The 12500-nt window shown below is 47.2% G+C and overlaps 1 protein-coding gene across 14 annotated transcripts in view; it reads right to left on the bottom strand.

Moving 5' to 3' along the window:
* LOC122259184 (ELAV-like protein 1) overlaps positions 1-12500 on the bottom strand; it is a 169647-nt gene that overhangs the window by 64767 nt on the left and 92380 nt on the right. For 10 of the 14 annotated variants that reach the window (XM_043025779.2, XM_043025787.2, XM_043025788.2 and 7 more), the window contains one exon: positions 1018-1259. In XM_043025779.2, coding sequence (XP_042881713.1) covers positions 1018-1259 — 242 coding nt within the window. The remainder of the gene's footprint in view (positions 1-1017; positions 1260-12500) is intronic. The other 4 variants (XM_043025780.2, XM_086553443.1, XM_043025791.2 and 1 more) reach the window with 1 other exon arrangement.

Below are 12500 nucleotides of genomic sequence, written 5' to 3'. Positions count from 1 at the left end.
TATAAAAGCGAACCATTATTAATGCGACCAAATATAGCAACAGTACAGAGCCAAACAATTTTATGTCTGCCAAGATGGCGACGACTCTCGCTCTTGCTCTCGCTGGCTCGCTCACTTCTTTCTCTCTCTCTTTCTCCTAACATTCTCTCTTTTTCTCCTCACATAAGCATTAATCTCCCAACACACTTACCAATTATCCTAAAGCAAGCTGTGCTGTTCACAAAAACAATGCAAAAAAAAACAAAAAAAACAAAAAACAAAAGGGACAAAAATTGATGTATAATAACAAAGAACAATTAAATGGAATAATAACAATGGTGATTATAGAATAATAACAAAGAACAATCAATAAGGATGGTCATCAAATAAACAGGTAAATGGCAATGAAGGCAAAACTTTATTCAGTGAATAAATGAACAAATGATAAGGTGATAATAGTGCCGAGTGGATGACAATTGGCAAACGATAATGGAAAATAAATGAATAATGAAACATATGAATGAAAGCAAACTAAGAAAACCTTACAATATACACAAATATATATCATCACACAGCACTCGTGAAAAAAAAACTACATAACTACACAACTACCTCATTCACTTCGTTAGCAGTCAATCGGTCAGTCAAACCTACTACAACTTCTTCCCACACTACGAAACAATTAATAAAAGGTTAATGGTGAAAAGACACAATGCTACGATCTCTTTTTTTTTGTGTGTGTATCAACGTATGTTCATATACATGATGCACAGTCATTACTAAGTTCATCTACAACTATTTCTATCTATAACCCCCTAAGTCAGCCAAAACCACACCACGCACACAAACAACCCCCCCGCCCTTACAACACACACACACACACACACACAAAACACAAACAACCCCTCCCCCCTCCTTACAAAACAAACACACACACACACACACAAACCCCCCCAACAAAGCAAACACACGCACACACAAACACACACAGCAAACTCCACCCCCCAAAAAACGGAAAAAAGAATTGATTGTTCGCACCTGACTCACCTGTGACTTTGTCCCTGATGAGCTTGCACGACTCCAGCTCGCCTATGGACGAAAACAGGGAGCGGATCTCCTCCTGCGTCATGTTCTGCGGCAGGTAGTTCACGATTAGGTTCGTCTTGGACTCCTCGATGTGGCCACTCTGGGAGGAGTTGGAGGAGGCGGTGCCGTTCTGGGCGCAGGAGTCCATCCCGTTAATCATGCCTGACATCCAAGACTCCACGCTCACCTTGAAGCTGCAGGGGAGGGAGGGGGAGCCAACGAAGGAGGGAGGGAAGGAGGGAAGGGAGGGAGGGAGGGTGCAGGTGGAGGGAAGGAAGGAGGAAAGATTATGGTAAGTAGAGGAAGAGGAAAATAATGATGGAAGAGGAGGATGAAAATAAAGAGTTGAGAAGACCAGGAGAGTTGATTGGTTTGTGGATTGGAGGTTTGAGGAAGGGAGGGAGGGAGGGAAAAAAAAGAAAAAAATAGAGTTAGTTAATTTGAATAAAACAACATAATATAATTAAATATTTCATAAAGATGTTAATACACAATAAAGATGTTAAAATACACACAGATCATCACAGTCATAAAAGTTTTTAAAAGACAGTAATTGATCAGGGTGATTTATATATCAATTTTAGAAAACAATACCGTAAAAATGCACAGACAATACACAAGTTATGACCAATTTCTAAATTAAGGAAGTGTCAGAAGCTCATATTGGAAATTTTATGTATAGAATATGTATGCATACATGTGTATGTGTAACAAATACATAATATAATATAATATAATATAATATATATATATATATATATATATATATATATATATATATATTATATCATGTACATACTATGAATACACCGATGTATACATGTGTGCGCAATCTATAGAGTTTATGAATCCCTATAAAAAGAAGGGGAAGACAAAAGGAAATCAAGTTGAATCCAAAAGACACGCATCAATTCAAATCACACCCTGTGGTTCAATCTTGCAGCCTTAAAGACCTCCTTCTCCTGATTGCAAACAAAAACAACAGTAAAACCAATTGCATCTCACTCCCCACCCCCCCAATCCACTCTCAGCAAGAATCAATTTAAACATTGGAATTCCGATATCAATAAAAAGATCTTCTTAAAATGCCCCCCAAAACAAACATATGTAAGAAAGAGCTCTCCTGAAGACAACCCCTCCACCCGTTCAAAAATAATGAGGAAAATACAACAACAGAACAACCGGCATCCCTCATGCTACTCCTGGTGTTCAGCGCACCGCTTATGCTCACACATGTTTACACATACGTACATAAATGCACGTACGGACGCACGCACGGACATGCGCACAATGAATATGCAGTCCAGCGAGTAGATAAAGATAGGAGAGGGTGGGTGATTGGGTGGGTGAGTGAGTGGGGGAGAGAGGGAGGGAAGGAGGGAGAGGGAGAGGGAGAGGGAGAGGGAGAGGGAGAGGGAGAGAAACAATCTCATTTCCCCCTTTCTTTGGTTAAAATTCTTGTTATACCTTCATCGCCACCGCCACATCCCCAGAAAAGAGATAATTGACTAAACATCAATATATCAACAGAAAAAGAAGAAGAAGAAGAAGAAGAAGAAGAAATGTGCTTTCTCATCAGCGATCAACGACAGTGCCTTTGTGAATAGGAAACAAGGGAAAAAGGGGCGAATCCTACCGCACGCCCGACTGTTAGGATACAAGGATTCATCCCGGTGAACAATCCCAGAGAGCAGAAGACGCGGGGGAGAGGGAGGATCAAAGTCCTACCACTACCGAAAGGAAAGCCGATGAAGCTAGCAAGCACGCATGCACGGACGTCATGCAGGCAGGAGGCAAACAGGGTCAGTTGAGAGGGAAGGTTAAGAAGAAGAAGGAGGAGGAGGAGGAGATAGAAATAAAGAGGAGAAACGAGTGAGGTCGGATGATGAAAGTGCCTTTAAAGAGACTAGAAAAGGGGGATGGGGAGGGGGCAGGGATGGATGGATGAGGAGGGGGAGCAATGACTTCAAACGCCTGACATCAGAAAATGTAATTACCGTTCAACGGAGAGAAAACTAGCCTTCAAGAATAACATCAATTATCCAAGTCAAAAAGCCTTCAAGATGTGGGAGGAGGGAGAAGTGAAGGGGAGGGACAAGAGAAGGTGAATAAGAAGAGAGAGTGAGAGAGAGTGAGAGAGAGTGAGAGAGTGAGAGAGTGAGAGAGAGAGAGAGAGAGAGAGAGAGAGAGAGAGAGAGAGAGAGAGAGAGAGAGAGAGAGAGAGAGAGTGAGAGAGAGTGATATATACACCTCGCCTTCTCTCTCTCTCTCTCTCTCTATATATATATATATATTATATTATATATTATATATATATATATAATATATATATATATATATATATATATTATGTATGTATATATATATATATATATATATATATATATATATATATATATATTTATATAAACAGGGTGAGAGAAGCAGCCCAAGCCATCAAAAGCACAAATAAAAAAAATCATTCTGGGAAGGGGGTAAAGGAGCTTTCTTTTGAGATCCAACAATAGAAGCAGAATAGAGGAAGAAAAAGTAAAGAAAGTAGGGACACAAAAAAGAAAAGAAAGCGAAGTGAGGAGAGGAGAGAGAAAGAGACTGTATCGTGTGTGTGTGTGTGTGTGTGTGTGTGTGTGTGTGTGTGTGTGTGTGTGTGTGTGTGTGTGTGTGTGTGTGTGTGTGTGTGTGTGTGTGTGTGTGTTTTACATTGTTTAACCAAGTATGCTGTTCACGCTACTTCAATAAACCATTGGCCATCGACACACCAAGCAATGCCTGCATAAAACACACCCACACACACGAGGCGAGTGAGAGGGAGTGGGCGAAAGTATCAGAGGGACAAAAGGGGAAGAGACAAGAGGAAGAGGGAAGCAGATACAAGGAAAGATATATCCTCATATGTACTTAGAAAGAAAGAAAGAAAGAAAGAAAGACAGAGACAAGACTCACAAGTCTAGGGACAATGAAGCCCCAGTCCCCCTCTGCCTCCTTCCGCTCTCGACCAATCAACTGGATTACTGCAAGATCCCCCCCAGGAGTATCTCCTCACCCAGACCAATTTTCGCCAGAGAACCTCCCCCCCCCCACACACACACCCTCACGCCTGCTATCTCTACTGCCTACTCCTCCTGCTGATGCTGCCCTTCTTGCCTACCTATCCTACCTCGGCTTTAATTTCCCCTCCCTTCTCATTTCCCTTTCCCCTTTACCCTTTCCCCTTTCTCGTCCTCGTCTAATTCCTCTCTTTCTCACTCCTTCCTCATATCCCCCCTCCCTCCCCTCGACGGCGTGAATAAGGCGGAATGCAGTAGATTGCGTTTCCAGGTCCCCGTCGCGGCTGAGAGAGGGGCGTCCTCCTCTTTCCCCCTCTTGGAAGATGACCATTATTCTCCCCTTGCCTTATTCCTTAATCCAAGCCGGATTTCTGTCTCTCGCTCATATTCTCCTTTCGATTTCGATTTCTCTCATCAAGGAGGGGGGGGGGGGTGAAGGGGGAAAGGGAGCGTGAAGGGAGGGATGAAAAGATAAAAGAGTGAGAAAGGGGAGGAGGGAAGGAGGAGAGGTTGAAGGTTGAATATTTGTACAAGTGTGTGTGTGTGTGTGTGTGTGTGTGATATTGTATGTATAAAACATATACACATATACACATACACACACACGAGAGAGAGAGAGAGAGAGAGAGAGAGAGAGAGAGAGAGAGAGAGAGAGAGAGAGAGAGAGAGAGAGAGAGAGAGAGAGAGAGAGAGAGAGAGAGAGAGAGAGAGAGAGAGAGAGACAAAGACAAAGGCATCTTTCCCCTCCCACCTCCCACCTCCCCCCTAGTGCGAAAAAAATCGATGCTCCAAACGAACCCCGAGAACAAGCCTATAGCAACAACTACCGCCGCCACTCCTCCTCCCTTTCCTCCCACTCTTTCGTCGCCTCCTTTCTCCTTTCTCCTTTCTTCTCTTTTCTCTTTCTCCTACAGACAATCCTCAAGAGGGAAAAAACAAGGGCGTACAGAGGAAAAGGGGGAGGGAAACGAAGGTGGAAGGGAGACAAGGAACAATTACGAAAAAGGAACGAAGAGAAAAGTTGAGACAGCCGGCGAAAATCTGATAAAGAATTACATTACATTCCTCAGGACGAAGATATAACGGAGGAGGAGGAAATGAAGGAGAGTTGACAGAAAGCAATCGAGCGCAAACAAGAAAACTTATTCCCCCCCGCCCCCCTTACACTTCTCTTTTCACATCTCCCGCATTTCTGTTTGTCTGTCCCCTACCCCTCTCTCTCCCCCTCCCTCTTTCTCTCCAATACATTTGGATTGTCGTTCATTGTAATCTTCGGTCTGATGTTCAATTTCATTCACTATACCCTTATTCTCTCACTCTCGTGCATTTACCTGCAAGTATATCTTTCCACATCTTTCTCAATCAACCCCCGTTAGAACCCGCGGGCACAAATCCTCCATATCATATAATAATAATAATAATAATAATAACAATAATAATAATAATAAACAGACAACTCAAAATTATTCATCCGCACCAAACAAATCCATTGTAGACTCCCCAGGAAAAAAGTGGCGCGCGTACGAGATAAAGCGTATCGTCAAGACTGATAAGAACCGGCGATAAACTAGTCTTTTATCACCTCTTCACTGCACGACGCGCTGATAACGAGGCACGCGAGCCTACATACAGGGCACGTGTAGTTCGGGGATGGGGATGGGGATGGGGATGGGGATGGGGATGGGGGTGGGAGTGGGGATGGGGGTGGGGAGGGAGAGAGGGAAGAAAAGAAGGAGAGAAGGATGGCAGGAGGACAGGGAGGGAGGGAAGGAAGGAGAAAGGGAGGGATGAGGAGAGATTGACGCAAGGAGAGGAAAGAGGATAGTGGGAATGCAGGGGAAGGGGAAGAGGGGGAAAATGAGAGCTATGGGCAGAGGGAGGGGGGGGGGGAGATGGAAGGAAGTAAAGTAAACAGGGACAACAAAGAAAGGAGAAAGGAAAATCAAGAGCGAGAGGATAAAAAAAGGAAAATACAAGTGAAATGATATAGAATAATAGAAGGAAATAATATGTCAACGCAAACAAAAAGCAAGAAAGAAAGAAAGAAAAAACGTGTCACACCCAAAACCAATGTGCAACACGAGTGAAGGTCGCGTCGCACTCAGTCTGTGTGTGAGTCAGTCTTACTACGGTTTCACACACTCCCCCCCCCCTCCCCCTCCCATTGTCTTCCTCTCTCACCTAAATACTCACAGATCCCATCAGATCATTAATGACCTTCCACGTAGGGACATCATCGGCGGAGATAGATAGATAGATAGACAGGTAGATAAAATAAGATCGGGAGTGACGGAGAGAAATAGAGCTGTGCTTTAAATAGCCTTCGTTGAAAAGGTCATCAAACCACGCGCTCGCTCTCCCTTTCGATCTATCTTCCCTCTCATACGTTTTTCCTTCTCTCGTCTCCTATTCAAACCCCCACCCTCCCTCCCACCCCTTTTAAATGTCCAGACAACCACATCCGGTTCTGTGCCCCCCCCCCTCCCCCACAAGTCCCCCCTACATCAATACAACTCATGTCACTTTTAAAGGGACAACAGTTAAGATACATGTGCGAATACATAGAAACACACACACACACACACACACACACACACACACACACACACACACACACACACACTCACACTCACACTCACACTCACACTCACACACACACAGATTTCGTCAGCAGCGCCTTCGGTATTGGCAACCGATAGTTAGTTCCAAACTAAAGAGGAAAATGAAAATGGAAAGTTAAAAAAAGAAAAAACACGGGACTAAGACAGGAGGCAAAAGCAAAGGATAGCGTTGCCGTATGCTTGGTATCCTAATTTACGCTGACAGTACACCAATCTCCCCCCCCTCCACTCCCCTAAGAGGCAGTACTTGAAAATAGATAAATTAGTGTCGAAAACACGGCACTCCGCAAGCGAAAGAAGAGGCACCAATAAATAGTGAGAAAGAAAAAGAGCGAAAAAAGCGAGAGCGAGAGAGGGAGAGTGAAAGAGGGGGAAAGAGGGAGGGAGGGAGAGATAGAGAGAGAGAAAATAATCTACTTCTACCCACCTAACTAGCCATCTGTCACTTAGCTATGCCTAACCAACGACAAAAAAGAGAGATTAGTATCGCAGTAACGCAAAACGCTCTCTTATTTGGGCCCTGTCATCCAGAAAATGCCATTCCCATACCAAAATACCCCCCTCCCCACGCCTTCCTATTCCTACCCCTACCTACCCCCCCTCCCGAACTGTAACCCCGTCATTTCCCCACTTAACACCCCGATAAACCCCTCCCCTCCCCCTCCGCTCCCCCAACCCCCTGTCGCTCTGTCACTACAGCTGGCCTCCTACAAAACCACCTGTACTGTTCATCAGCTGATGTATAACCCCTCGCCCCTCCCACTCCAACCCCGTCTCTTATCTCCTCACCCATCCACCCCTACCAACCCTATCCCCAAACTCCCCCTCCCCCCCAACCCTATCCCCCGCCATGAAGAACATATCCGGGTGCCCGTTCTTCAGGTGAATGGCTTCCACAACTCTCGGCGAAGAGGAAGGGAGGGAGGGAGGGAGAGGTAAGGGCAGAATCAGTGTGTGGGAGTGAGGGGGGGGGGAGAGGGAGAGGGAGAGGGAGAGGGAGAGAGAGAGAGAGAGAGAGAGAGAGAGAGAGAGAGAGAGAGAGAGAGAGAGAGAGAGAGAGAGAGAGAGAGAGAGAGAGAGAGAGAGAGAACAAATCCGTGTAAAGAGAAACCAAGAACAAGAACATATCTAAATCCCTATCTACCAAAAAGGAAATTAATAGAGAACGGAAAATAAAACTCCAGACCTCAGAGGATAAAACAAAAATCTCAACTAGTGGGCCCCTCCCCCTCAAAAAACCGCCATGACGGCCGAATGGCGGCGCTTGCCTGTCGCATGTCTGCCGCGCACCCACCGTCCGCTGGCCACGAATGCTTTAGGGATACATTCACTCGTTTAATAAGACGCTCCGGATTTATTAAAGGGCTTGGGTACTTCGCTGCTCGCTCCCCATGCACACCTGATGTACGTAAAAATAGGTACGTACATCGCGCGCACGCCATGGACGAAGATAAGGCTACATACATATCGGGCGCACGCAAGTCCTGTCTTTACATACATATATATATCACGCACACACTATCCAACTCGAAACTTACGCTTTCATATGTGCACGTACACACTTCTACATACATATAAATACACATACACACACACATATACATAAATACTAATACATACGCGCAGATGCAGGCGCGGGCAAACTTTCACTTAAGTTCAAATCCTCCAAAGAAAAAAAAGCCCAGCTGATAAAAAGAAGTTACCGCCTCTAACTTTTTAATACCCCGACCCCAAACCCCCTACTCCTACCCCCCCCCCCGCCTTTCCGAGCGGTGATTATGCACCTTGACTGAGTACTTAAAGATCTGACGGAGGCCATCGGAAGGAGGTGGTAGGAAGGAGGGGGGGAGGAGGGAGAAGGAGGCAGGAAGGAGGAGGAGACGGAAGATGGAAGAAGGGGGGTGGGGAGAGGGGGGAGAGGGGGGCGAAGAGGGAAGGGAGATCAAAGGAGAAAGGAAAGAACAGTAGAAAAAATGAGCTCTTCCTAAGTCAACCCCTCTTTGCCCTCCCCCGCCCCCCGCCCCCTCACACTCCACTACATAACATCTAGATGAAGGCACTTTGCGCAGTTTTACGAACGCCATCACCATAAAAAAACGCATGCAACAACTGTCCGGCGTTCACGAAATGATTCACGAAAGTCTAGTTCAATTTCACGATAAGAAGCGCCGTCATTACGGATGTAAAAGAAAAGAGAAAAAAAAGCTTCGTCCGGATTTTGGTAACACGCAAGACGCAATCGACTTCAAAGGGCAACAAGCAGGAAAGATTTTAAAATATTACTAAATAAATAAATAAAATAAAATAAATGAACATGATACTACAGTGAATACATCACGCAAAATTCGTAGAACCGAAATAATTTCTGAACTAGGGGGCAAAAACGGAAAATAAAGAGATTCACGGACAGGTTGCGTAAGGAGAATAACCTCGAACGGAAAACAAATCACCGCTAATAGGCACAAGTAACTTTGACAGAAATACAACCACGATTCTGACCCAAATATTTTTCCTTATTTCTATCAAATAAACGTTTATTGACCATCCGCAATATCTCATCCCTGCACCTCTTGCCCAAAGTATGGGCGAGTGGGTGGGTGTATACTCGCCCCTCAGGATGGATATACGCACGCCAAGGGGGACTCGGTCATCTTCCCCTGGCCCCCCGCCCCTGGCCCCCCGCCCCTCTGGCCCGAACTCCTCCACCCGGCCCCTACAAGAAGCGTATCACGGGCGGGTGTGGCAGGTTGCCGGAGCGGTGGGCTGATGGCGATGGCATTGGCAGCGGGCGGCCGCGTCGGTGGCGGCGTCGGTGGCATGGCGGTCACGTGCTACGGTTGCCATGGTTACTGTGAGCAGCGAGGGTTGCGTTGCTTGGCGACGCCGCCACGGCCGCCGCGCGTCGGGGATTCTCTCTCTCTCTCTCTCTCTCTCTCTCTCTCTCTCTCTCTCTCTCTCTCTCTCTCTCTCTCTACGAAGCCCACGGATAACTTAAGGCTCCCCCATCACTTTTTCTACTTCCCCTCCCCCCTCCCTTGCGCCCTGTCCCCTCTTGCTCTTCCACCCCCACCCCCTCCAAAACTCGCGTGAACAAGTCTCAGTTCCTCGTGTCAGCCAGGCCTCGGGGCTCACGACGGACACAAAATGGCGAGTGACGCCCATCAAACAGAGGGAGAAGGAAAGGGAGACGATAACAAGAGAAAATCAAAAAAGTATGCATTCCCCCGCGACGGTCACGGAGTCCTCTGAGGAGTGGAAGCCGCCTTTCGTGCAAGAGCCAAGTCCACCGAGGTGACAACATTTCCCACAAGAAAAGTTACCAGAAGGCGGATCACCTCGAGCCGACGAGGGCGAGGACCCCGAAGCCCCCCGCCGAACCCACCCACAGACTTACTCGCGACTCGCATCACTCGAAGTACCAACCAATACTAATTAATAAGCACGAGTCACCACTTCCGAATTCACTTCTATTTGCGCATTTCATTTTGACGCAAAGCCATTAACGAAAGGCATCAACAAAAATAACTGGAAATGCATACAACCGTGCACCTAACAAAAAGAATTGGGATTCTTTTACAACACATCGAACACGTGTCGACGCCCCCATCGCTACCCCCTCCCCATCCCTCCCCCTCCCTCCTCACTCCTAGACACAGATGCGCGAATTCAATCCGACAGGTGCTTTAGAAGGGCCAAGGAAAAAGATATCCCCATCCCTCTTTCCCCTCTCCCTCCCCGTCGCCAACAAGTTCAGTCAATGCGTAAAATACTCTGTTCCTCTTATTGTCTCCCCCGCCTCTTCTTCTCTTCATCTCTCCCCCCATTTCTCCCATTCTCTCTCGATGCCCAAGACCAAAGACATGAACTTTTATGAAAGGGGGAGGGAAAAAAAGCGTTAAACTTCACTCATCCTTGCATGAAGTGCTCTTTCATGTCCAAAGATAAAAGAGAGAGGGAGAGGGAGAGAGAGGGGGGGGGGTGAGGGAGAGAGAGGGTGAGGGGAGAGCGAGAGAGAGAGAGAGGGGGGAGAGTGAGGGAGAGAGGGGGAGGGGGGAGGGAAGGAGGGAGGGGAGAGCGAGCGAGCGAGCGAGAGAGAGAGAGAGAGAGAGAGAGAGAGAGAGAGAGAGAGAGAGAGAGAGAGAGAGAGAGAGAGAGAGAGAGAGAGAGAGAGAGAGGGAAAAGAGGGGGGAGGGGGTGATATTCAAATGACGCTTAGAGACGAGAAAAAAAGATTCATAAATATACTAGACCTAATTCTAGATGGAAATCGGTTGGTTAATCACCCTCTTCACACTGTCTCGTCCATGCTCATCTGATTACAGTGAACAAGGCAGAAGGGCAGAGAGACACAGAGGAAGGCAGCCATCTAACTAACCTATCTATCCATCATCTGAGGAGACAGCAAGTCGGAACGGTTTCTATCCATCTAGACATCTACCAACCCCCAGCCATTCAGTAGCGCTGTCAGCTTTATCTCTCCAGCCAACCAACCAACTAGCCAAGGGACCCACCAGGCACAGGACTCCTTCGTTTCCCCTCGTCCGTTCCTCCCTGTCGGCGTCCCCTCTACTACTCCCGCTCGGTCGGCCCGTTCCCTTCCTCTCTCTTTCCCTCGCGTCCCGGCCCGTCCTGTTCCCTTCTCCCGCCTCTTTCCAGCGCGTCCCTCAATCCCTCTGACCCCCCACTCTTACCCTCCTCCTAACGCCACTCTAACCTCTTCCACTTGCGTCCACTGTCAAGATTACTCTTGCCAACCCCCTCCTCTCCTACTCTTACTCTTACTCCACTTACGGTCATCACATTCTGGGTCTTCCAAACTTCCATCGCCCTGCACTGTCCTTTCCTCCCCTCCCCTCCCCTCTCCTCTCCTCCCTTCCCTTCCCTCCTTTCCCTCCGCCCGGTTGAACACGTCAGCGAGGCGGTGCTGGCAGGCAGATTGAACGCTCCTGACAACCACCGATACCAGTATTCAAATTAATCCACCCTGCAATGCGTGTGGGAGCTTTCCCCCTTCGCTTCCTCTCCCAGCCTACCCATGTCTTCCTCCGTTGTACCTTCCTCTCTCTCCCTCCTCTTCTCTGCTAGTCTTTAACATCCTTCTCCTCCCCCCCTCCCTCCCTACCTCCCTCCCTCCCTCTCTCCCCTCGCCAACACACGAATGTCCCTTCACTCACTCCCAAGATTAAAAACTGATAGACAAGGGCAGCATCATCAAACCTCCCCCGGCCCTTTCTATCCCCTCTCGATTCTTTTATCTTCCTTTCCAGTTCCTACGAAATAGAAGAAGAAAAAAAGAAATTGCGACGACATTGCCACTGGGTGCCTCCTCCCTCCCTCCTTCCCTTGCTGGTCTCGACCTTTTCCCTCTTCACGAAAGACCTTTCTTTCTTTCTTTTTACCCCATCCTCTCCCTCTCCTCTCCTCTCCCTCTCCTCTCTCTCTCTCTTCCTTCCTTTCCACTGCAGCTTAATAAGGCGGCGGACTGGAGCGTCGACGCTGTTTTTAAAGTTAACATCACACGTGAAAGGTCAAGTCCAACACTCCGTCTCTCTTTCTCTGTCTCGGTTACTCTCACTCTCTCACTCTCTCACTTTCTCTCTCACTTTCTCTCTCTCTCTCTCTCTCTCTCTCTCTCTCTCTCTCTCTCTCTCACTCACTCCCACTCTCTCTCACTCACTCACGCTCACTCTCCTTCTTTTATTCGCACTCGACTAGACTCGCGTATGTCGACAAAGACGGCAAAATTAAATCTACATAACTTTGTGCG

The sequence above is a fragment of the Penaeus japonicus genome, unplaced genomic scaffold (assembly GCF_977035675.1).
Source record: "Penaeus japonicus unplaced genomic scaffold, GWHDUDI00000001_assembly GWHDUDI00000028, whole genome shotgun sequence".
NCBI lineage: Eukaryota > Metazoa > Arthropoda > Malacostraca > Decapoda > Penaeidae > Penaeus > Penaeus japonicus.
This window is presented reverse-complemented; position numbering and strand designations above follow the sequence as displayed.